Here is a 26,674-nt window from a genome sequence, read left to right as displayed (position 1 = left end):
GGTGTTTGAAGAGTATGAATGAGATGCGTGGATGTGGTGCAGGACACGTTTTATATGCTTTTCTTTCAGGCTGCTCAACACAAATGATGGAAGCTCACTGAGACCAGTTCAATAATAACGTGGTAACACAGAGTGAGTCACGCTATTTGTTTTCTGGCATTAGTGAACTGTGTTGGTGGCCGTGAAAGGAAACGTGCCTCGCCGCATGAAACCCCCGGTGACGTGGTTGAGTGCAACTTTTCGTCTTCCTGTCTTTATATTAGATTTAAAGACTCCTCCCTCTCTCTTCCTGCAGGTGTGCGTTAGTAGAATCACTTTCTCTCTCTCTCTCTCTCCCCCTCGCTCCATCTGTGCTTCAGTCACACGACAGAGAGGAGACTCTCTGAGGGGGAGGGGGGAGGGGGGTTAACTCTCACCTCCGGTGCTCTGCGGCCTCTCTTCTGACACGGCTTTCCTGAGGGTCAGGTGTCTGCCGTCTGACCGGCTCCCATTGGCCGACGCGGCTGATGGCAGCGCCGGCAGCCAATCGGGCTGGGCTCTCTGAATGGTGAGCACACCCACAACGCTGTGTCTCTGGTGCGTCAGTGAGATGCGGCCTCTTTGGCCTGGACGACGTGTTTAGTTTCAGGAGGAGCAGGTGCAGGTCAGATGTCAGGCACCCAGGAAGCAAAGTTCAAGATGGAAGGAGGGGAGAGGAGGAGGAGGAGGAGCAAGATGAAGATTCAGAGAGCAGTTTATCTTCACCATGGCAACCAGCTTGACTGTTTATTCACATGCAGCCACAGTGTGCGGTGCACTTTTTTTTTGTCACTCTCGCCCCCGTGTGCAGCATCGACTGAGGTGCATTATGGGTCCGGTGGTTATTCAAAAAACACACACAAAAAAAAGGAGGTGGTGGGGGTAGTGTGAACCGCATGCACAGCCATTTTAGTGGAGGAGGGGAGGAGCTTCAGGAAAGCTGCTCATTGCTTGTTGAACATAAATAAATAAATAAAATTGAATAAAAAGACCAAAAGAGGTTAATGATATTTAAAGGAGTGGATTGGGATTGGAACTTTTCCACAACATAATGATACATTTATATTTTAAATGGCTGCTACTCGTCTTATAGTAACTTTAAAAACTTAACGTAAGGTTTTTAACCAGTCAGAAGTGGTCTTTCCTCATTTACTAATAAACGATTTGATTCAAAACAGAAAATACTAACATCAACTGGTTTCATGTTATTTCTTCTCTTCAGCCGTTGCACTTTTTAAATAAAAACAAGGTTAAACATGTTTTTAAATGGTCAGTAACCATTATGCCTCTTTGGGTTCAATGAAAGGTGCTGGCTCTACACAGTACACACAGAAGAGAAGCAGTGGAAGGCAGTGACACACCGTGAATACGACGAGGAAGAGGACCAGAGGGCGTAAAAAAACGAAAAAAAACTCAAGTGAGGGAAACCAAGAGCAGAAAAGGAAACTATAGGAAGGGAAAATAAATAACTCAACAGAAGGTAGAACAGATGAGTGTGAGGAGGCCATGCTGCGTAGGCTTTATTTGCGTCTTGCTTTACTTGGTTGGAGGCGTTGCGGCGGCTGTGACTGCTGTGGGGCATCGCCCGTCGCTATGGCAGCGCCTCCGCCGCTTCCAGTGCCGCCGTCCTGGCGGTGTTGCCGCAGCGCTGCGCTTTTGCCGGAGCGCGAAGCGCCGTGCGAGCGCGAGTGCTGGCCGTGTCCGTGGCTGTGGCTCTGGCTCTGGCCCTCGGACAGGGAAGGCTTCGATGTGCCGGGGCTACTGTGAGATTTCTCGATAGTGGGCACCTGCATGTCTAAAACAACCAGATTCACCAAATTACCAAATAAAAGTCTATCTCTTATTTTAGCGACCTGAGGCTGTTACCTTTCGTGTAGCATTGGCGGTGGCTCGTAAGCTACTGCTGCTGGGGTTAAGGTTACCAGGATTCTCATTAAATTAGGGTTGTTTTTTGTTTTTTTTTTTAAAAAAGAGGGGATTATTCAAAGCCTTCCACTGCCATGATGCCCTCTGTGTTAGAAGGAAGATAGAGGGAAGCTAAGGCTAGGCCTCGGAGCTAGGTGGCAACCAAGAAAACGGACAACGAGGAAAGCAAAAAGCACGAAGCTGAAGCTACGGTGGGTGAACAAAAATGGGCAGAGAAAAGTACTGGTAAATATGCAGCGAGAGAAGCACTGAGATAGACGTTTAAAAAAGCACAGTAGTGACAGGAAGAGGGAGTTTGAAGAAGAAAGACCACTAAAGGAATGAATACAAAAAAAGGAGCGAGGATGATAAGAGTTGAGCGGGAAGAAGGAAAGTCAAATGTGTCCTACCCTTCGCTGGATCTGGAAAAACACCGTGGCTTCGACTCTTGATGACGGACGACTTCGGGGAATCCTGGTTGTCCTGGTGAGAGGAGCCGGTGGTTTTGGGGGAGGAGTGCTGCGACGGCGGTTTGGAGGAGCCGTGTCGGCCCTGGCTCGAGTGGGAGCGCCGGTGGTGGTCGCCCTCGCTCTGCTCCTTCAGCGGTAGCCACCGCGGCGTGTTGTCCAGCTGGGTCGTGTTGGACAGATCGATGAGGACCTGGGAACATTTAAACAGCAGGTTAATCAACACATGCACAAAAAGGTGCTGGGACACTGTTGAGCCTAAACCAATATTGTCAGAGAGGTTTACCTCGCCTAAGAAATCATTAGAAGAGCACTTGTCGTAGTCCCACACGCTCACCTCCAGCGTCTTCTTCCTCAGCTGCAACACACACACACACACACACACACACACACACACACACAGAGTCAGAGAGCTGTATATTTACACACTATTGTCATAGAAACTGATGTTGGCCAAGTGAACCATAAAACTGTAAGATAAACCACAGCAGTCTGAGCAGCTGAGGATGCTTCATGAGAGACGACTGAGGTTCACACGTTATTGTGTCAGGTCAAATGAGTTTAAAATATGATCCAGTATGGTGTAATTAAATCCTGATGGCATTTTCATCAGCTCTACTAAAACTACTGGCCTCATTACAAGTCAGCGTGCCAACACTTTTTCACTTTTAAGAATGAAACTGAGCCATTTTGTGTTTGCTCTCGCTCCAATTTGTTGAGTATTTCCCGGTCGAGTTATAAAAAGTACTGAATACTACAAATGATTTTAAATATATCTCCAAATAAAACATGTAAAGCATAATGCTGCACAATCGTCAATGAACGTTCCTCAGAATTAGAATCAGTTTAACTGCCAGTTTTGTGCCTGTGGGTGATTTTGCTTGGAATTTGGTGTTTGGTGAGAACGCTAGAGTGGAATCTGTGTGGGTACGGAAGAGTATCTATTTCCGAGATTAAAGTGAAGAATTCTGAGATTAAAGTCCAAATTCTGAGATAGAAATGTCTGAATTCTGATATTAAAGTCTGAATTCTGAGAAAAAGAAGTCGTAATTCTGAGATTAAAGTCAAAATTCTGATATAAAAGTCAGAATTCTGAGAAAAAGAAGTCGTAATTCTGATATTAAAGTCAGAATTCTGATTAAAGAAAAAATCTGAATTCTGAGATTAAAGAAAAAGTCTAATTCTGAGATTAAAATCAAGAATTCTGACTTTAATCTCATAATACATGCTGTTTTTTTTATTTTTTCATGTGGCCCTAATACTCCTCTGTAGCGTCGGAACTAGTAAAAAGCAGGTACCGTATACCTTTAAGAAGCAGCTGCACCTGTAATCTGTGAACACACACATACAGTACCTGTTCCAGATGGATGTTCTTATAGATGACAGTCTGGTTCCACTCGGGGTTGAGACTCTTGCCCGCGTGCTTGGACCTCCTCTTGTTCTCAGCACTGAGGGGAACACAACCGTAAACACTGGTCACAGACATGCGAGTGTCGCGCATGTTCGTGGGCCGCCGTAACGCAGAAGGCGAGGGCAGAGTAGGGCGACATAATATTATGTGACAGTGGAGGATGAATGTGATGCACATTTTTGGGACGGTAACAATGTAGAGGCCTGCGTGCATGGACAGCAGGGTACGATGTCAGACTGGGCTGCAAAAAAGTCCATTTTAACGTCTCTCACGTCGTAAGTCTCACCAAAAATGTGGACGTCCTAAAACAAGTGAAAATGTACGCCAATGGTAGACTGTTGAATGTCCAGTGTTTATAATGTAGTAACATACATTGGAGAAATTACAGATTGTGCCTTTGTTTGTGCAAAGGTTTTCATTTAAAAGCGATTAGAAACTCATATTTAAGGATAGCATGTATTCAATTTCTGCCCACTAACTCTTACACACTGGACCTGAAGACAAGGATCTGATTTCACTGACTATTCTTTTTCACCTGTTTTGAGGAAAATCACAGTGGACTCAGTGGAATTTGACAAACAACTTGTTGATATGGATGTTTTTTGCAGTGTTTGCAGGGTTTGGTTTTAGTTTATTCAGGAGTTAGTCCGATAGAGACGAGCACAAATCGACCATGTACTGGGAAAATAATGGGATGAATGGGAGTGAGTGTGTGCTGAACGTGGGGCAGGGAATTAAATAAATAAAATAAAAAATACAATACAACGTCGGGGGGGCACGATATAGGACATCACTGGGTAGGACACGTTTTCAACACAAAACAGGGACAAACTAAAAGGATGTCACGTCCAACGTTGAGGTTTAAAACTGAACAGAACACACGTCTTAACAGGAAAACAAAAAAGTATTAATTAGAAGAAGGTTTGTATATTATTTTGTGGTTAGTTGTTAATATTTAGGGATTTTTCAGTTTCAACAATGCATTGCAAAGACACTAAAGGGTGAGTCACAGTCATTATGTTAATGTGGGAGCAGGGGGGGAGGGGGGGTGCAATAGGTTCACACTGAGGGGGACTTTGTGGGGGCAAAGCTAAATGACTTTTATCAGACGCTTCTTATCACTAGTTACAAAAACGAGCTTTAACCAAACCAAATCAAGACAACCAAATTTCAACCAAAACAGAACCAAAGTGCCAAAGTGGGCAAGTCACATACCTGGCATTCTGGACAACCATGACCTGACTGAGGGGGGTCCAGCATGCATTAAATATAAAGAACAAAATACAGAAACAATGGTCAGAGGGAGGGTGGGGGTCAGAAAGTGTCTGTGGACTGTGAGTGCATGTGTGTGTGGGAAGGGGGGGAGGGGTGGGGGGGGATTGCAAACTGCTGTAGTTTTAGGCTGAGAGTTTGATAAAGTGATCGTGTGTTTAGGGCGAAAAAAAACGGGGGCAAGAGCAGGGAGGCGTGGTGTCCTGCGGTGGGTTGAATTTGTGCTTCAGTGTGTCATGAACATCATGTGCAGAGAGTGTTCAGGTGGCGGGACGCATCGTCTGGCAACGCTAGAGGAGGTCTGAATCTAAGCACCACTCAGGTTCCTGCTCCCAGCTTTTGTCGTCCAACACAAGTTCAAGTTCTTCAAGTCAGTTGTTGTCTTTGTTCATATTTGTAGTGTCATCTTCATTATATTATTCTTTGATTGTATAATTGTAATAATTGTATAATAACTTACATGCGGTTACCTCCAAAAGCATAATTCCTGCACTGACACATACATTAACATGTCTGTTGACATTTTAGGCTTCTGTGAATTCAATCAGTATTTGAAACAATATTTTATAACCTCCATGTTGTTGCCAAAAGATCGGCGATGCACTTGAAAAGCCTCTGTATGGTCGGTGTGGCGTTGGTGCTCCACGTACTTACTGTATACACACGTAGCATATACAGCATGTGCGCACATGCCCTTAAATGGGCATGTATTCCATAACCTGGAGGCCACAGGTTGTCGGTCTTCTTGTAACCTCAGCATCGAAGCATTAACTGAAGTAGGGCTGCATGATTCTGGAAAAACATTGCTGGACTTGTGACGTCATAACCAGGGAAAATGCGCAACGAGTGCCGTCACAGGAAGAAGCACGAGAATCCAGCCGAACAATGCCGAACTGTAGATCAGTTAAAAAGACTCAACAATCCTGAAAACGTGTGTTAATCTCCGACATTATTGCAAGGAAAGGTCTAAAATCTCATCATTTAACAGAGGAGTCTGGTGTATTTAGCGACAGAACTGGCGAGTGGCGAGCCGAACGCAAACCTCTTCTTCGGCACTTCATTCACTCACACAGGCTTCCGCCTCCACCGAATCACATGAGGTAAAATCGCCTCGTGTTCAGAGAGAAGGTAGCGACAAGGCTGCGTTTAGGGTGAGAAACTCCGAGAGGAAAATATGACCGTTTATTTGCGATGCAGCGCGTGAAATAAAATCATTTAGAAATTAGATCATGTGTAGTCTTTTTTATACGTGCAGCCCTAAACTGAGTGTGTGTGTGTGTGAAACTGAAGGCCTGACAGTCATTTATTATACTGCTTGTATCTGAAATCATCACAGGAAAAAAAAAAAAGAAGCTCTCTCAAGGGACCTCATACAGCAAAGAAGGTGGGAGTGTCAATTACATTAAAGCGCAATCACAGTGAGACGGCAGCTCTGGATGTATGAGAGAGCCTGGGTTGAATTTCAAGTAAATATGAGAACTATCGATTTCAACTGCACTCTCACCTACAGTGGAAAGACCCATCAACGAACCAGCAACTACACTAAAAACTCTGTATTGTTTACATATCGTTTATGTCACTTAGCAGCAATTAAGGACGATGATTTAAGGAGAAAGGACCTGATGAGTGTAAACAGAAGACTCTGTGGAACTTATACATAAAAAAAGCCACGTGCTGCACATTGAAAGATGTCACGGTGAGCCAAAATCGATTGTAAATCGATTTTAAAATGAATGGAAATTAGGTTCCCCCCCCCCACCCCGCTTAACAAAGTGGCTGTCTGCATAGCCTGGATGTCAAATGGGAAAATCTAAGTCAAAAAGAAGGCAAACAATGATATAAATGTCACATTATGCACGTACATCCACCTATTCAAGCCCATCACCTGTTCTAACTTTGTATCATGATCCCCAAACTCATCTTCCTGTTCCTGTCCTGAGCTATTTGAGTTGTGCCAACACCCTTGACTCACCCTCTCCCTGGCAGGAGATACACTTTAACAAATGGGTCAGAGTAGCCGTTGTTGTCCCGCGGGGCGAGATTTCTGGCCTGAAGGACGTGAACGATCAGGTTTCCAAGTTGCTTGTCATAGTGGATTTGAAGCTGAGCAAAGAGAGACAGTGAATGGAAGGTGTGAGAGGATTTTACGATGAGTAAATTAGCACTTTTTGCAACGGTGACAACAATGAAAACAACCACATTTGGACTTGAGTATTTGTCATTCACCTGTATCTCTCCAGAGATGGGGTAGGACGGAGTCTTTGTTCCCTCTGCAGTCTAGAAAGTAAATCAAAAACAACATGTTTAGCTCCTGCCAATGAAAATCTGTAGGTGTACGTTTACTGGTGGGTGCTCACACTGTACACTGTGTACTTTCTGTGTTGTTACGATAGTTAATGCTGTGCTTGAGGCTAAACTGCTAAAGTTAAACTCTTAGAAATGAGTAGGTGTCATATCAAATTGTGCCCACTATTTTGCAAATCGAATCTTTATTGCAATATTAGGCATATTTTGCACATTTTTCCCCAACGTTTCAGCTCAAGAAAACACAACTCAAAGAAAAGTGCGATCCACAATCTGAATGATTTAAACCTGAATGTCAAATTAAGCACCACCACAACGACAACTCTCAACTCAACATCGCTCCTCATGGACTCGCCTTGCTGCTGTGGCGCTTCTTGCTGACGGACGGTGATCCGGGCTGAGCGGGACTGGAGGTGGTGGAGGTGGTTACCTGACCTGAGGAGGAGGTGGACGTGGGAGCCTGCTGCTGTGACACTTTCTGCAGCTCCGCCGCCAGCTGCTTAGGATCAACGCCGGGAGACCTGGGAGGTCTGTCACCTATAAGGTGTACAAATAATATCATCACAATGCTACATACGACACTGATCCAGGAATAGCTTCTCCACCCTTTTTAATTGTGCACGTTTTACATAATATTCCATGAAAAGCACACTGCGAGGGGATTGAAAGCAGCAAGAAAAAAAAAAAGGCAAGGATCCATATGCAGAAAGCATCAAGTTGAATGTTAAGCACCAAGTTATAGTAGTTTAAATTTAGTGGTTGGATGTAATCCAGACAAACTAAGAAAAGGGTCAATCTGGAAAATACAGCATAGGCAGAGACCGTGTAAAATGAAAAGCTGAGTTATAAAACAAACGCTGTAACTTGCTTTTGCTGTGGTCCTGGTAATCCAGCTGCTGGGAACCCTCAGACTCGGCAAGCATGTTGAGATCCCTGAATAAAACAAAGAAATATGACGTGTCATACACAGTTCCTTCAATAACGAACCACATGGCATGAAAGCCAAACAAACTGGGGACTTCGGGGAATCGGGAACAGTGTAACGTTGTATTTTCAATATTTAATATGTGAGTTATTACATGTCAATAATAAAATGAGAGAGCGCAATCAATGAATTTGCTTGAAAAACTGAGGAAGACCATAACATTTTAATAGAATATAAAGGTTATACTCACAGTCGGACACACAATTCTGCATCATTACACGGCTGTCCAACAAGCCCCTGTACTTCTTCATACGTTTTCCCCGTCAGCAGAACACCATTCCACTCCAGGACTTGCATTCCTATACACACATTTAAATAAAGATATAGAGATCCTGAAACAAATACAGGGACAATTCAATTCATTCTAACAAAAACAGAAATTCATGTTGGCGGAAAAATGAGCAGCCAGTTCATGGTCGAACACATCCAACCTCTGATTTGCAGCGAGTAATCTTGTGGGAGAAAACAAGCACTCACCCGACATGTGCATCTGACTGCGAGCCAAAACTAGAGAGATAAATGCTGTGACAGCCCAAACAGCGGCCGTGTGACAAAGCCACTCATGGAGCACTCGGGCACAAACACAGTCAAGATGAACCCAGAAAATGGCTTCCTCTTATTTTGAGTAATAAACATTTCACACATGATGCATTACTGGCCCGGAAAGAAAGCAGAGAGAGTGTTTTCTCCTCGTCTGCTTTTGATTTTTTTTATGTATTTAACTCCACACATCACAGCAAACCCAAGCTAAAACACACACACCCCTGCACACGGGCAGGACTTACACAGGTTGAAACAGCTCATCAAGAGGGTCTTGGGTTTGTGGCGGTAGTCTCTCGCTGCATGAATGAGTGACAGGAAAGCTGCAGCTGTAGGTTCACGTCAATGTTACTCATCAAATCAGTACAAGAACACATTCCGACACTCCTCTGACGAGCCTCCTTTGGCCGTTGAATCAGACAGCATTTCTCCATATTCACACCACACACACACACAGAGAGAGATGCCACATTCCCACTGGCGGAAAGAAAGTACTTTTGCAGCCTTTCTGCTGAGTGTAGATGACAGAGTTATGGGTGTTATCATCATGCCGGAGTTATCCTCGCGGCCAACGACACCACAGATGCATTCCGACTCTGGGACCAGAGTGGTATTCGTCGGTTTCAGCCAATAGCAGAGACCGCTCTGTGCTCCAGGCTGAACAGTGATGGATGAGGAACGCTATTATGGAGCAGGAGTAGAGCTAAACAGATAGATGGTAATGATTTAGATGGTTTATGACGAGAAGAGCACAGTAATAGGGACTTTTTTTTTTTCATTAAAAACAACCGTTCCAGTTAAAAAGAGGCTCTATTTACGTATTTAACCTCTATTTTACACGAACATGTGCATCTGTCGTGATTTTGTAACAATTACAGTGCTTAACAAATGCCCACAGCTGCCCTAAATTAACAGCATTAGTTATCAAAACCATTTTTATGGTTCTGTAATGGTTAACACACACACGTAGAAGCTCTACAACCGAGATTATATTTTTATTATTATTATTATTATTATGAATAATAATAACAATAATAATAATAGTAATAGTAATAGTAATAATAATAATAATTATGCTTGTTATGCATGAATTTTCTAATTTACTGTTTTACAAAAAATTTAAAAAATAGTAAAGCACATTATTACTTGTGAATTATTACTTGATGTCGTATTATACTTATTTATAATTGAAATATATGAATATGAAAGACTTCTCATGTTTATGACAGGTGGTCTAATACATTTGTTAAGCACTGTACATAATAAACTTATTTGTTTTAGTCATGCAAAATTATATTAAATTCATTTTCCATCTTCAACTTTTCATTTGCAGGATTTCCCTTCAACTAATTCAGAATGTGCTGATAAAAATGTGGAGAGACAAACAGGAGAAATAAAAGGAGAAAGTAACATCGTGACAGGTTCGAGAGCGAGAGGGAGGAAAAGAAACAGAAGCAGACACAGACAAGAACAGAATGTGTCACCCACACTCATACACACATCCACAAGGCACAGACAGATGGATCACACACACACACACACACACTATCTAGGCCCCTACTCAGCAGAATCTTCCTCTCCTTATCGCAGCATCCATAGATCAACAGTGTGGCAGCTTCAAAAAGGCCCGGGCCACAGCTTTACCAATTGTCCGACAGCTTCAACGCGTCTCACCACAGACATTAGACAGATGGACTGAGAAGGTGAAAGGGTTAACTGCTCCCAGAGTCCCTCGCGTGAAATCAATAACACCTCATGAAGTGTGTTCCTGTTAATACACCACACACTAATTTATCGTCAGGTGGTGTTAGAGAGAGCGAGGTACAGTATATAAAAGGTAAGCAGGGTGAAATCACACATCATATTTCTGTCAGTTAGTGCCATATGTTTGCATTGTGACTTACAGTATCTAACTGCGTATAATGGAGGTTTACTAGATAGATATACAGTAGCTAAACACGTAAATCACATGTCTAAATATCTTAAATGAATTTGTTTCTTGTCTCTTTTCATACAATAACTTGTGGGTTAGCTTAGCTAAACACACGACCCCTATTTATACAAATATATACATTTAGATATCAAGTACACCCACACACATGCAGTTCTTTGTAGACAATATGTATAAGATGTCGGCAATATTATCCTAATTTCCCTAAAGCAAATTTAAAATTAGTAAATCGCTTGTTAGCTTAGCTTTGGGTAAAACCCTCGTCATTACCGTGTTTCTCTCCCTGATACATGCACTAAGATATACAAACAGTTACATTTATGACTGTAGGTATTCAAGTATACACACATTCATATGCAGTAATGTGTAGTCAATAGGTATTAGAGGAGGGCAATACTATCCTCATTTCCCTAAAGAAACCTCAAAACTAGTAAATAGCCTTTTAGCTCAGCTTTGAGCAAACCCTCTTTGTCAGTACTTTGTTGTTTCTCTCAATGGAAATGCACTAAGTGTAGATAATTCAAGTATATACACACATATATAAACACATAACTTTGTAGTCAGTATATATTAGATGACGGCAATATTATTCTCATTTCCCCAAAGTAACTTAGTAAGTAACTTGTTAGCTTAGCTTTGAAAAAAAAACCTACTGTGTTTCTCTCACAACATGTGAACAAGATGTCTAAATATTTTAGATTATAATTTTAGGTAATATATACCTGCATTATGTATTTAATTTGTTGACAGTATTTATAAGAGGAGGACAATATCATTTCCCTAACTTGAACCCAACAGTTAACAGCTCATTATCTTAGCTTACACAAACCTGGAGACAGGAGGAAACAGTTAGCTATCAGCACCTTACAATAATCACTTTTGCTTCAGGCTACTAGATTAAAATGTTCACTCACTTTAATTTTTGTGTAAAAAACCCCAAAACAAGATATAAGGTGATAAACTCTGTGCCAACAGACAAGTGAACTTTGGACAGTACAGGTAAGCTGGTTCCCTCTTTGCTAAGCTAAGCTAATTGGCGGCTTCCTATTTACTTTTTAAATACCACACTATGAAACCAGATGAAGCAATACATGAAATACTGATTTGTGATTCCGTCGCCTTTAGTGTTGCAAACATTTTGCACAAAGGAGAATTGAATGTGGCTAACATACCTTCAAGAATCTTTCCTGTTTGCTCTGCAGCTCCACCAGGTAGGACTTTGGCAACATATGCTCCAATGGCTCCGTTACTGCCGGGGACCTCTTTCCCTCCGACCACACGGATTCCCAGACCATTTCCTATTCATGTTAAAAACTGACTGGTGAGTGCCAAAATGTATAATTCTGTGACCTCCAAAAATATATCATCAAACAAAGACGCATCTAAATGGACATATTTGGACAACATTGAATCTTGATGGGAATCAGTCTCGTATTAAATCTGCCATTGTAGTTATTTTGAAATAAAAAAATGTGCAATTACCTAATACAACAATTAAAAACCTGTGTAATAGATTAATAATTTGGTGAATTATTTCACACAACTATAAGATTGATTTCATTATGATGCAAAAAACACACTCTAACTCATGCTATGGGTAGAAGGGGCAAGTTGTAATACGAGTGAATGAAATTTGCAGTGGTCAAGGTACTAAAGGCACATGTTTAAAGTGTTTAAATTGTCATTTAGTATTGATTTGAATGCATTGCAGACATTGATAGTTGACAGTAGTAAACGTTCTCTTGAAAGAGAAATGAACATTTCTGTATGTTGGTTGTTGGTCAGCTTAAAAAGAACCCTCAAAACAAATACTCTCAGTTTCACTAGTCTACAATTTTTGAATTTATAAATAACTACTATCCTCCACGGGTCACACATTAACCTTCTTCTACACAGAATAAAAGCCTTACTTATGTTGCAAGAACAAAAGGATTAAGGCAAAAATGTTCAGTACAAGACCCCATATAAACAAGTGCTTCCTTTGTGGGCTGTTTGTTAATTGCGTTAGATAATCCTGAGTGTGAAGGATACGCCATTTTGAGCACAGCAATGACTGATGAGCATGGAGAAGAGCCAAATCAAATGGAAAGCCAGCAAATGAAATGTCTGCCTGCTTTGAGCCTGGAGGAATGGTGTGATGGAACGTAATGGCAGGGGAAGTGACTTGCCAGTTTGTTGAGGTTTGGCCTGAATTTCAAGTAAATAAAATCCACGATTCATACTAGTCATGCCTTGCGAACCCAATGATATACTGGGACCTATTTAAACATGTGCATTTTATTGCCTTTATCACGTTTAAATGATTCAAAATCTGCTTTAAGATTGTTCATATTCAAACATATTGAATGCAGTTAGTTAGCAATGGCACTAATGCAATCTAATTCATGCATCACAGTCAACGGCACATTGAATTTCCCCCCGACAGGCCGATAAGCATGTTGATGTTGTCATTATAGAATGAAATGTAGCAAACAGTGGTACTTTACCTGAGACACTGCGGTCTTTGGGATCCCTCTGCAGTTTGACCCTGAGGTGAGGGAAGGGGTAGTGTGGGACTTTTCCCTGTGGTCCATACACAACGGTGAGATGTCATGTAAATGGGAAATAGTTTGCAAGATAAACATATTCTCTGTTTGCAGGTGCATGCACTTCTTTACCGCTTGAATGTTGGTAAACAGTACAAGTGACAGCATTTCTACGTGTGTGCGTACAGTACGTTTATGTTTTCTCTCCGTTTCACCTGTCTCTTGTCTTGTCCGTTCTCCACGCGTCCATTCCTTGGTTTGTCGAACCAGTCCGTCTCTTCTCGTCTAAGGTGGTAGGCTTCAGGCAAAAAAAGAAACATATAAACAAGCACTTTTTCAGAACCAATATCAGAACCTAGACTTCTTCATCCTACTGGAGAGGATGAGTTTTGATTAAAAGGTGTTTACATGCCACATGTTTTATTATGTCTCTAATAATTGACTGTAAACATTTCAGGAGTATTGTAAATTCTGCAGAAATTATGGAATGAAATATTAGTATGGCATTTATAATAGCATAACCTATATGTGTGGAAATGTATATGAAGGTAAATGCTGGGTATATTTCTCATTCTTTTCCATCTTGCTCAGAAGACAAATGCAGTTCTTTCTTTCCAAATATTTGTAAAGTAGATTTAAGTTTTTAGAAATACAAAGGTATTTAAAACCTCCCCAACATTTAATGTACTTATAATTTTATAGGCTACTGTGTTTAACTTGGTGGTGCAGGTTAGTATGTTAGCTGATGGGTGACTTAAGGACTGAATTAATACTCTACCATGGGTTGCATCATCTCTGTTCAAAGCCATCAGGGAATCACTTAGGGCTGGAATCAAGGCAAATGGGTTTTCATTGGACATTATGTGATCCATGTAAATTAATGAAAAAAACAAGTACTGCAGCATTCAAGGCACCTCAAATAAGTGTTCAAATTTTTCATAAAAAACATATGAGACAAGAATAGGTTCTCTAAAGTCTGCTCTTAAATATGCACATTCTAAGCCCTGCTCTTGGCTTGAAGTATACACTAGTATCTTGTTTATACATGATAAAGAATGTTCGCTTTTACTAATGAGAAATATTCAAAGAAGGAGAATTTAGTAAACTGAGTTTAATGCCTTTCTGATCGGAATAACTTTTTGCAAAATCTGGGTCCTCTTTGTAATCACAGTATATTTTTTTAAAGATAATAATCCCTTTGAATAATGTGAGGCAGTAATCCCTTTAAGAAAGGATGTAGTGTAAAGATTATTTCATAGGAAGAGTAACAGACACAACTGTCCATGCAACATGAAGTATGACGTACCATAACACATACAAGCAAGACTGCACAGCAAGACATGCAAGTTTTATATTTTATTCATACACCAGTGTTGAAACTGATTACCATAACATCAAGGCTTCACTATTATGACTGTTTTAACTATTTTCTAAGTGTTTAGGACATTAAATGTGATTATGATCTACAGTAATAATATCAATTACAGGCACTACACATTAAAAATTGATTACATGTTTCCTAATATATAATCTACTGGTGGTTATTTTTATTACAGCTGGTTTGAAGAGTCATTTTAGAACTGACTTGATAGTTGATGAAAGATACTGTCAAGATTTCAAAAGGGGAGGCACTTTTTCACTGAAAAAACAACTTTTTTTAACAAAGTTCTGGGATAATCTTGAATGTTAATGTAGTAGAACAGCTACAAATCATATCATTCTCTAAATATTATATGGACTGCCAAAAGCCCTATCTTCTAACAAAAATGTATCAATCACTGAAAGTTAGACCGTTTCAATAAACTGAAACTGTCTGAATATATATTGAATGTAATTGTAACACAGACAGAAACACAGTCCAAGCATACAAGCACACCCTATAAAACATACCGGAAAATATACAAAGGCATGCATGCACAACAGATCTGAAATGAAGGAGCAAATGCAAAGACACTACAATATAAAAGGAAAATGTAGTATATCCACCTAGGTTTTATTTAAATGTGAAATCAGAGAAAACATTAGACACATGCAAACTTTTAGTAAATATTATTAATTAGTACTAAATGCATGCAAGACAAAACATAAATAGACACTCTCAAGGATGAAACATTAAAAAAGAAGGAAAGAACGACAACGGGATAAATCTGTTTTTTACCTTCGCTATCTGACATGTTGCCCTGAAGATCATCCAGAAGTACATAACCCCTACCCCTTGTTGGCTCCTCCCTATTATGCTGCTGTTGCTGGGAGTCCTGCAGAGACAGGCAAGACCCAAACTGGTCCCTTGAATCAGCTGAGATGGGTGGCAGAGGTCCTGCTGATGCACGGGCCATGCCCATAGGTTGACCAACAGGGCTCAAGGGACTCTCTTCCTCTGAGTTCTGGGCCACGATGGGTATTCGGCCACGTCCGCTTTGCACAATAGGAAGGCTTGTGGGTTTGGTGCGACCAGAAGGTGTTTGGAAACTTGGTATATCTCCTGATGATTCTCCATCCCCTTTAAGCCTCAGTGAAGAGCTGGAAGGGTCCCTTTTGAGAGACAAGTCCAAGCCGTAGCAAGACGTAGGCCTTGACGCGGGTCTTGAGCGACTACCACTGGGATAAGCGGAGTCCAAACCCAAGCTCTGGCCCAAATTAAGTGATCCAGCCAAGTTGGCACCCAAGGTTGACCCAAGGTATTTTTGCTGCTCAGCAATATTCTTACGGAGACCAAAGGTAATCTCATCCTGCATAAGCCGACTGGATCTTGGAGATGCACTGGTAGACCCCAGATAACTTGTATAGTCTGTTTCCAGACCTCTGCTGTCTGTAACGGAGGAGTACTTGGAGGATATTTTGGGTTCTAAGAGTGGAGTCTTTTGCTTTTGGTACAACATAGATGCTGGGAGTTGTTTCGCAGCTTGCTTCTCAAGAGTAAGTCGACTGATGCTATACTTTTCCAGCTTTGGATATTGTCTTTGGGAGTAACTGGAGATGCCAGTGCTTGGGGTATAGTAGTGCTGGGACAGACCTGTCAGTTGTTCTAAGTTTTCTGTCCCGCCCGTACTTCTCCTAAACTCTTGTTTGAGCTGCTGCTTTAGCAGTTTCAGTTCATATGGTTCTTCCATTGTATCCTCTTCATCAGGGGTCTTTCCATAAGTATGGAGCCTGGAGTTGGATCCCAGATAATCAGTCGACCCCAAATCCGCAGCACTCCTTCGCAGCAGCTTCTCTGCCTTAGCTAGCTCCCTCTCCGCCAGACTATATGATGAAGACAGACCTGTTGAACTCTTAGCTAGCTCTGCGGCATCCTCCAACAGCATATAACTCCGAGGTGTGTGATGATCTACATCTGTGTAATAGGAATCAGAGACAGCTGACATGGGGCTACTTGCTATACTTCCAACTTCCAAGGCTCTGAGGTCAAGATGGTTGCCATATTTGTCATACTTTACTCCCAAGTAAGCGGATGATGTGGCATCAGGTTGGCGACTAATGACTTCATATTTTGTTGCATCCAGCTCTGAGAGGAGGGCTGCTTGTCTGGCAGCTTTTTGCTGCAACAGCAGCATTTGATGATAACTCTGCTGCTGGGAACTAGTGAGTGAGGGGACAGAGGAATAGATGGAATGAGACTGGTAGGACTGGGGAGTCTGGTAAAGAGTCTGGTACTGGCTTTGAGGGTATTGATACTGGGAGTATTTTTCATACTCGTGCTTGGTTTGAGGTGGAACAAAGTCATCCAAATCTGTCTGAGGAGCTGTCCTGGGCCTTTCCAGACCGTGGCTTTCAATCTCCTCATCTTCACCACCTCCACGCCCACCTCTAGCCTCTCTGATGTTACTAACTTCACTGTCTGACATGTAATCTCTGTCTTCAGCAACACTCTGTAAATACGCCCGTTCTCTTTTCTCTCTCTCTTTCAGCAGTGCATCTTTCCTGCGATTGATGCCCATCTCCAAATACCTGAGCTTGGCATCAATCTCTTTCTCCTCCTCGTCTAGCTCTGCCTGCCTTTTGCGGAGCTTGGAAGACTCGCGCTCCACCATATTTAGTTCCCGATCAATGTCTTGTAGGATCTTTGCACGTGCCATGTTGGAGTTGCGGCACATTCTTCGGCGGGCAGAACCAGTGGTGTATGCCGTCTGGCCAGTGGTTGTTGACTCATCCTCTGATGGTGGATTGGGGAGAGTCCTCTTCACCTTCTTTTGAGTGCCTGTTGGTGTGCCACCAGAGCCTTTGCCCTACAATGAACAAAAATAAAAAAATAAAATTATTACTGCAGTTGGAATTGTATTAAAGAGTTTCCTTATTCCTAAAAGAAGAATATTTATCTGGTTATGTAGTCTTCAGAATTTCAAAAACAAAAATCCTAAAGGGGGTAATATGCTCCCCAATATTCTCCTGCAAGATCAGCTTATTTTACATCATTTTATGTGTGTATGAGAGTCTCAGCATAGAATCACTCAAGGCCTATATGTATACTATCTACAGAGTCTCAATTTCCCTAAATATGTCAGCAAAAAAAGGCTTATTAAATCTTTGCATGCAAGTCGGAAAGTTTCATCACATACATTGTGATGCATACTGTCATTAATTATAGCACTTTCCAAATGTACTGTTATTATAGCTAGAATATGGACTAAGGTCATGTCTATCAGCAGTAAATGCAGGATTTTTAAATTTAAGTGACACTTATAGTACTTACAGTGAAGCCATCACCACACTGGGTGCCAGATATTGCATTCTCTTCTCCTGTTGGACTCATTGGCTTTGGATCAGACATGGATCTCTGCATTGTTTTGGGCCCCCTAGGACTACCCGGAGAGGCTTTCAATGTCTCTGCACCTCCTCTTAGCTTTTGTGGGCTGGTCTCACACGAAACAAACTCGAGGGATTTGCTAGGGGATAAACATGGTGATACAGGGGAATAGAGTACTTTTGGAGATTTAAGAGGGGCATGAAGAGAAGAGGAATCAACATTGAGGTTAGGAGACTGGCCTATATCTAACGGTGAAGGGCGTTTCTTTGGTGAGGTCCTTTCAGAGTCAGACAGTTCCATCCTGGTGTCCATTCTAATGTTGCCCTCTGTATCTGTTTGAATAGATATTTCAGTATGGGCTTGAAGAGACATCTCTGACTGCCCTCCCCTATCACCCCTGGCCGTTCGCGGCCTGCTTTGTCGACTTCTGGTCTGAGCTTCCCACTCTTCTTGATCCTCATCATCCGTTTGCACACAGCTGTCAACACTCTTTTTAGCGCTTTTCTTTTTCCTTCCTGCTGCATAGGCTTTGCTCACTGTATCATCCTCTTCATCTGTCTGGCAACCACTGTCTGTGATTTTTCTGGACAGCACTGTGCCATCAGGTCCGAGGACAAGTGCCTCCTGAAAGCCATGCCCTTGTATGTCCCCAGCTGGGTACAACTGATGAAACTTTTGCTCTTCCAATTGTAAACGTAATTGCTCTTGTAGTCTTTGAATTTGTTCAAGCTGCTGTTGTTGTTGGGCATATGTTTCTTTTTGCATCATGAGATGAGCCTGTCTTTCTTCTTCCTGTTGAGTCAAAATGTGCTGCTTCATGGCCTGCAGCTCCTCCAATTCTTTTTGTACCAGGAGCTGTTCTTGCTCACGAAACCGCTGAATCTCCTGGCGCTCCCTCTCCAATTCCTCTGCCAGGCATTGTTGCTTGAGTTTCTCCATCTCTAACCTCTCACGTTCTGCCTGATATTGGCCATCCCCTGGGACCATGGGTGAAGACAGAGCTTCCAGTGAAGCAGCTATAGCCTCCAGGGATGCATCAGTGTAAGTGTCAAGGGACAAAGAATTTGCCCTGGTGACCAAACTGCCAGCAGTTGTACCTCCTCTAGATATTTCTAGATTTAGCGGGGCATCTCCTTGTTCTTCTGTATCAGCAGTGGAGATAGTAGACAGGAAACTGTGGGACCGTGTAAGTGGCAAGTTCTTGAGGTTGGACAGTGATGGCATTGTGTCGCTGGTATGCATACCTGACAGGGTGTTGTATGTTGTACTAAAGATGGAGCCAGGTTGAGTGGTAATGGCATATGTAGATGGTATTGGTGCTGCAACAGAGGAATAGACCACCCCGTTTGAAGACCTCAATACACTGCTTGTACCAAAGAGTGTACCAACAGCACTTGTAACTCCAGCTTGAGAATAGGGTGGAATTGTCATTCCTGTGTATGTCCCTTTCTTGGAGTAGTCAACAGCTTCACCTGTCAAGAGTCACAAATATCAGTTGAGTCCATATAATGCAGACACTTTCAATGTTGAAGCAAGCCATGCCATATCCAAATTATGCAAAAAATGTGGAAAAAGGAAAAAAAAAAATCCAGTGCTGAGAGATGCAACAAGCATACAATATGTACAGCAATAGCATGCAGGCACATGCAAAAGTATAATGACAGAACAAAAATAAAAAATGGAAACTGAATTGTCCATGCTAAACCAAAAAAAAGCAAAAACAAACAAAAAAGTCTTGCCACATTAGCCATGAATAAGTGGCGGCAGTTCAAAGTAACATTTAAGTGACAGGTCTGCAATGTCACTGCACTGACCTGCATCAGATATCTTTGTCGAGGTAAGATCTACTGCACCCTCAGTGGTGCCACTGAAATTATAGCTGTTCTTACTCTTATACAAGAACAGGCCAGCTTCTGCTAGGTTAGTGTCTGACATTGATGGTTTAATTCCACCAAACCCTCTCATTCCATACGGTGATCGGTCATACTGGTAATGGTCGTCACGATATCCAAAGCGGTCTTCTGGCAGAGGTGTAGTAGGTTGCTGGGTAGCACAGCTTCCAGCAAATGGGAGCTTATACACAACATCACAGCATACAGCTCTTTTTCCTGCTGTGAGATCCACTGGCTTTCCATCATCATCTGTGATTACAGCTGTGACCACTTCGGCCGACAAACCTTCAACTGATACCATAGTGCCGAATGGTTTTGTGGTGCTAAGGTCAACAGCTCCGGCTATTATGGCTGTACCTGTTGTTAATCCATTGGCGACACAACTTGCGACACAAGTCGGTGCAATTGTGACAGGATTGGTATGGAAAGTTCCTACACATGTACTTGAGCCTACCGTGAGGTTAATGGGGATCTCTGTACTGACATGTGTGGAGGGCTGAGAATCAATTGGCCGGTATATAATCTGAGAAACAGGTTCAAACACTTTATTTTTTGTCAGCTGAAGGGGAACTGAAGATGCTTGAGAGGTGTCTGTATTGTCACAATGCTGAATTGTTGCAGAACAGGTCACAATGGTGATGCTATCAGTCACGATAGAAACAGTAGATGAGTCAGCACTGAGGTTGACCACAGGCGACTGCACGGCACTGTTCTGACGACTGACATCAGCCACAGAGGACTGATGTCTTGAGTCTGGGCCAGTGGACAGGTCCACACCATTGAAGTTTGATTCTGGGTCCACTTTCATAGTCCTAAGATCTACCACATCAGAAGGTTGGAGTGACTGTCCATTCTGTGCGGGCGGTTGGGGCTTAGGTTTCTCCAAGGATATTGGTATACCATTTGCCCTTGGAGCTGGCACTGGTGGTGGCGTCCTTTCATGAACAACAGATACAGTTGTCCTTTGGACCTCTGTGGTGACTACTTGAGAGATGAGGTTAGGCATAACAACAGGCGGCTGAGCTGAGGCAGATATAGCTTCAATTATGTGACAAGAGCTAGATATATGTTTGTCTGAGTTACAAATCTCTTGATTTTCAATAGACTCTGTGACTCGTGTGTACGCAAGAGGCACCCTCGTTGTTTGAGCAATGGTTGTCGGTGGATTCGGCTGTGGAAATGATTGAGGTTGATGCTGTGCTAGATTATAACCTTGGGGCGGAGTTTGATGTAAAGGGGATTCTGGGTCAAAGCCAGAGGGAGCTTGAGTTGAGATACCTTCGACTGGAGAGCTTGGCTGAGATGGCAGTGTGATCACCACATATGTGTCACGGAGACTGCTGGCATACCTTGGAGAAGAAGGAGACTTTGGTGAGGGTTGAAATGGCTTGCTTTCACAGGAGGGGCCCAGATTCAGAACTATGTCAGTAGTAGTAGTGCCAGTAGGAAGTGCAGTGGGTCTTGGTGAATGTGGAGCATGGGCAGGTGAAGAAGGCTGTGAGGCAGGCTTTGGTGCAATTGGTGGTTTGACACCATGTCCTGGCCTGTGGCTTTCACCACCCCCAGTAGAAATTGATGGCTTTGGGGGAACGGGAGGGGGAACATGAGGTTTGTATGTTGGTATAACTGCTTGTCTCGTGGACGGTCCTTGGGCTGAAGTCATGACCACTGTCTCTGATACGATAGGAGCTGCTGAAGCCTGAGGTGGAAGTGGAACTGGGGGTTTTCTGGGAAAAACTGTGGGTTTTGGTGGTGTGGGAGGAGGCAGTGGTACATCTGCATTTTCCTGAGAATTAGCCCTACACAGTACACTTGGCTTAGGGGGCACAGGCGGGGCAGTTGACACTACACTTGAAATACTGGGTGTGTACTGGGGGACTGTGGACAATGGTGATACATTCACAATCACTGGGTTTGACATTTTTGAGAGAGGACTAGATAAGTCCATAATATCAACCTGGGATTGTGTGATTGTAGGGTGAGGTTGCTGATTTGTTGATGATGGAGATTCAGAAAATACTGTAACATGTTCAGTTTCTTTAACTGATGTCATGTCTGGTTCTGCAGTTGTGCTCTCCTCCCTTTTAACTATGTACTCGTCATCAGAGGACACCTCTCCTGAAGAGCACTGTGTCACCTTTAAGTCTGGGATGGGGTGGAGTGCTAGTCTAGATTCACTGGCTTCCACTCCCTCCTGCTGAGTTGGACTTGTACCTGGAGTCAGAACTCTTTTCATAAGCTCTTCATAAGCAGCCTCAGCATCCAACAGGGGTTTTCCATCTTTGCTAAGGGTTACTTCACTGCTTTTAGAGAACATATTTTCAGCTGATTGTAACACGATTTCTGGATTACTGCTTTTCTGTGTGGGCTGCATATTTTGATATTCTTGCTCTAGCTGCATGAATTCCTTCCTCTTTTTTATCATGTCTTCATACACTTCATCAGGTGATCTCAGCTTTTTGGGCTGAGCAGGAACAATCATTTTCTCGGACTCTTCCAAATCAGCAGTTGAATTGTCAATCAGAGACGCATATGCATAGTCTTCAATGAGCATGCCTCCATAAAGGGACTCCTTTTCTGATTGAATTTCACCTGTGTCAAATGTTGGAGACTTAGCTCTCAGTATGATTTCCTCATAAGCCTCATCAGCAGATTTAAGAGTTTTTTTCTGTTTGTCAGTATTTTGATCATCTGTTGGGGAATGGAGAGATACTGATGTAGGCAGTTTATATGTTTTCTGAACAGCTGCAATCTTTGCAGCATATATTTCAAACCCTTCAGGATCTGAGTCAATACTAGGGGAGAAATCCGAGCAGGATGATCGTCTGATCTCCTCCATTTCTGCTTCTTGTCTCAGTTCTTCGGTGGGTGAGGCATCTTCAATTGGGGACAGATTGCTTGGTGGTGTCTTGGAGCGCTCTCGCCTTCTCTGGCCTCGAATCTCTTCTTTGTCTTTTTTGGATTTTTTTGCTGAGCTCCTCTGTTTTTCTTGTTCCCTAAGCAGATCCTCTTCCTCCCGTAATTCTTCCTCCTCAGAAGAGTCTTCAATAGTTGGCAACATTTGACCGGGTTGTCTGTGTTTGGCTTTCCTGTGTTGTTTACCCTCATCAGAACGGATACGACTGGGACTGCTGCTGTCACTGTCTTCATCCAGTGATGACATGGATGTTGGGGATGTCCCAGGTGTGAAGCTAGATGCATGTAGACTGGATGACCCCTCACCCCTGGACCTATCATCTGGAGAGTCTGTGAGGCATTCCATTTCAGGCTCTCTTTCAGTGGTTTCACTGGTTGCATTTAGCTCCATATTTTGGAATTTGCGAACTGCCGTACCCCTTTGATTTTCCTCCGCTTTTATCTCTGGTCCATCTGTTTTCTCCAATAAACCAATGAGTTTCTTGTCTTCTCCATCATCAGGACTGATACTGCTTTTCTTGGTTAGTCGTCTGGCTTTTCCTGATGCGCTCCTTTCTACGGACTCTGTTGTCTCCTGTTCCATTTGTTTCTTTTCATTCTCTCTGATCTTTCGTCGGATCAGGTTTTCTTCGTCAGAGGGGGAAGCGTCCTCATTCTCGCTCATTTCTATGATCTGTTTTCGGATAAATTCCTCATCGTCCCCAGACAGTGGACTTCCTTTTTCGTAGCTTTCACTGCTGTCGTCCAAAGAATCTGCTTTTAAATCCATGGGCACAAGGAGCTTTTTCTTTGTAGTAGCTTTGGTATTCTTATCAAAAAGTTCCCTGTCATCTTCTGAGCTGGGTGAGTCAGGCGAGAGAGGAACCACCTCTATTTTACGTCTCGTCTTGAGAGTGCTTGTTAGTTTCTCTTCCTCATCCTTGGGTTGGGTGCTTGTCTTTGCCTCGAGAATGGGAAGGACTGTATTTTCCAGCTTCGCTATGTCTGATGGGCTGGTGGGACTGCCCGCCGTCGGAGCCGTTTGTTTTTCTCCAGGCTCCAGCGTTTTTAACTGCAAGATCGAAATACAGAGACAGAAATAAATGTTAACCACTATAAAGTCTGTGAGATGTACATTTCTGGCATTGTCAAACGTTATCAGCCTTTTTGACAGGTCCGTTAACATAATACGTAACATAGTATGTAAAAGAAACATTTCCATAACTGCCCTCTATGAGTAAAAAATATGTTGAACATCAGAATAAAGCAAATGAGGCTCAAAGAGAAATCTGTTACTACATGTGCTTAATACTGTGGTCACCTCAGGAACTGCATCTCCATCACTGGGCTTTTCCAAGAGGCCGAACAAGGCCTCCTCCATATTAGTGCTGTCTTTGTTTGTGTTTTGCTCACTAACTACAGAGATTGGAATTTCAAGCGGCGCTACAGGGACTGAAGCAACTACAGACGCACCTCCACATTCAACATCAGTCTGTGGTATTTCATTCTTTGATTTTGCATTCTCTCCTACATCAGACAGTGCCGTTGAGTCTTTGTCGCAGACTCTGCCAGCCTCTGATGAACAAATATTTTCTTGGATGTTGCCAGTAGCAGGTTGTGATTCGCTTTCTTTTTTGTCAATGTCTGGTTCATTTTCTTTGACTGACAGCACAGTCTCATCACTGCCCGTCAGTGGCAAAGTTTCTATGTTTATGTTAGTGTCACTAACAGCTGAGGCCAAATCCATCTCTGCACTTTGCACCGACTCCGAGACACTGACCATTTCTTGCATTTCGAAATCAGGACATGGTTGAAGAGTCATAACGACTGCTCTCTCAGACTCATTATTTGCTTTCACTACGCCATCTATTGGTGTTTGCTTTTCATCTTTCTGTGCTATAACCTCTTGCAGTGCTACTGTCTCACCGATACTTTCCTTGGCAGTTGATGATGCATAGTTTGCTTCTGGTTCTATCTTTTTATGTATAGGTATCTCTATTTTCTCAATTTCAGGACATACTTTGTCTGCTTTGGTAAAGCAAAGCGTTGGACTTGTTTCTGCTTCGTTAACCTCTAGTGTTAGAGACTTCTCATCATTTGCTTTTTCAGCTGTGTCCTGTTCAAGTCCCCCTTCTTCACAAGATTTCCCTTTATCAGCTTTTACCCCTGTGGCCCTCTCTGCAGTTACATTTTTCAGATCCTCCTCATCTTCCAAAGCGTTGCTATTACATAATTTAATCTCAGAGCCTGTCTCCTCTGTAGTCCTCTCTTCTATAGCTTCTTTTTTAATAACTTCCTCTACAGTATTTGTTTCTTCAGCGGCGTCCTTTATTGTTTCCTCGCTGGACTTCTCACGAGTGTCTTCCTCAGAGACTGGATGTTTTTCTGTCACTATTGGAGAACTTTCAGATTCTCTGCCTTTTTCTGGCTCTTGTATGAAGTCATGCAGGGCCTCATCAGGTTTACAGCACTCAACAGGCTTTTCAGTGACACCAGTTTGCTCCTCGTCGAAAGCAGTGTCAGTTGTCACTGCAGGAATAGCTTGGGGTTTCTCTATCTGAGAAATCTCAGTTGGCTTCCCGAGCCCTGACTCGATTATTTTCTCCTCTTTTGCGCTTGTGGGTGTAGAGTCTGACTTTGAGTCGAGGCAAATTGAAACATCCTGTGCGACTGCTTTTAGGACCAAGACAGGCTTTGGCTCAACGGAGTTTGTTGTCCCTTCTTCAAACTTCTCTGCACTGGGCTCCACTTTTTTATTGTGTGTCAGGGGAGCTGCAGCCTCACTATAATAAATGTTGGTATTTGGGTCAGTTTCTACCACAGCAGGTACTGATGTCTTGTCTAAACATGGAGTAGTCAATAGATTTTGAGGCTCATGTGATGAAGGGAGAGATATGTCAGGTCTTCCAATCAGAGAAATATTCTCTTGCTGCTGAACTGCTGGGATATCACTGACAGGTGCAGCCTGTGCTTCTTGTTTAACATTCGATGGCTCAATTTTAAAGTCATAATGGCCTCCTTCCATTTTTATAGTGCTACTCTGTGGCTGAACTACTGCGCTTTCACTGACAGTTGCATTTTGTAGCTCAGAATTCAATTTCTCTGTCTCAAGTTTAGCTTGGCTCGCTGCTTTTTTCTCGGAGTCGTTTTCCTGTTTCTCGACTGATGGAATTGCAGGAATACTCTGAGCTGCACTTTCTGAAATTGGAGCTTCTGGTTCAGGATTAATTACAGGTTCTGACACTGATTCAGCTGCTAGGGGTTGATTTATTTTACTTGATTGTGGATTTTCCTGAGCGGTACTTTCAGGAGGAGAGGCACTAACGGGAAGAGAAGCATCATGATCGGGTGTGGGAAGGGTTGTGGGAACTACCTTGGACTCAGGAACTGGTGGGGTTTGTTCTGCTGCTACTACAGGTTTGCTATCTACAGCAGCAGGGGCAGGGGTGGTAGAGGGTGCAGGAGTGGGAGCCTGTGGCTGCTCCTTTGGGGATGCCATGGAGGCAGGTGGCACGTCTCCCAGCTGGCCTGACATGGCTCTTTGTGTCTGGCAGTTGAGGCAAAGCCATTCTTTCTGTAAGACAAAGATATAAGCACATTGTTATATATTACATAATAGTATTGCATAAAACATTACAAATATTTACAAAACACTGTGAGATCCCCACAAACAAGTATGTGAGATGTCACTGTGACGCGGTGCCAGTGTAACTTCTTCTATTTCAAGAGACGCTTTTACATTTAAAGGGACTTAAGAGATCAGGC

At 42.7% G+C, this 26,674-nt stretch overlaps 1 protein-coding gene across 9 annotated transcripts in view; it reads right to left on the bottom strand.

Annotated features, from left to right (window-relative positions):
• The window catches only part of pcloa (piccolo presynaptic cytomatrix protein a), a 58,105-nt gene that overhangs the window by 7,570 nt on the left and 23,861 nt on the right, over window positions 1-26,674 (bottom strand). For 2 of the 9 annotated variants that reach the window (XM_044022160.1, XM_044022159.1), the window contains 19 exons: window positions 24,231-26,483; window positions 19,937-23,981; window positions 18,069-19,594; window positions 15,537-17,604; window positions 14,157-14,204; window positions 13,594-13,676; window positions 13,340-13,415; window positions 12,026-12,151; window positions 8,553-8,661; window positions 8,246-8,310; window positions 7,733-7,914; window positions 7,300-7,350; window positions 7,046-7,176; window positions 5,017-5,043; window positions 3,745-3,838; window positions 2,677-2,748; window positions 2,334-2,583; window positions 1,559-1,813; window positions 417-605 (listed from right to left, as the gene is read on the bottom strand). In XM_044022160.1, coding sequence (XP_043878095.1) covers window positions 417-605; window positions 1,559-1,813; window positions 2,334-2,583; window positions 2,677-2,748; window positions 3,745-3,838; window positions 5,017-5,043; window positions 7,046-7,176; window positions 7,300-7,350; window positions 7,733-7,914; window positions 8,246-8,310; window positions 8,553-8,661; window positions 12,026-12,151; window positions 13,340-13,415; window positions 13,594-13,676; window positions 14,157-14,204; window positions 15,537-17,604; window positions 18,069-19,594; window positions 19,937-23,981; window positions 24,231-26,483 — 11,650 coding nt within the window. The other 7 variants (XM_044022167.1, XM_044022161.1, XM_044022162.1 and 4 more) reach the window with 7 other exon arrangements.

The sequence above is a fragment of the Solea senegalensis genome, linkage group LG3, assembly GCF_019176455.1.
Source record: "Solea senegalensis isolate Sse05_10M linkage group LG3, IFAPA_SoseM_1, whole genome shotgun sequence".
In the NCBI taxonomy this organism is placed as follows: Eukaryota; Metazoa; Chordata; class Actinopteri; order Pleuronectiformes; family Soleidae; genus Solea; species Solea senegalensis.
This window is presented reverse-complemented; position numbering and strand designations above follow the sequence as displayed.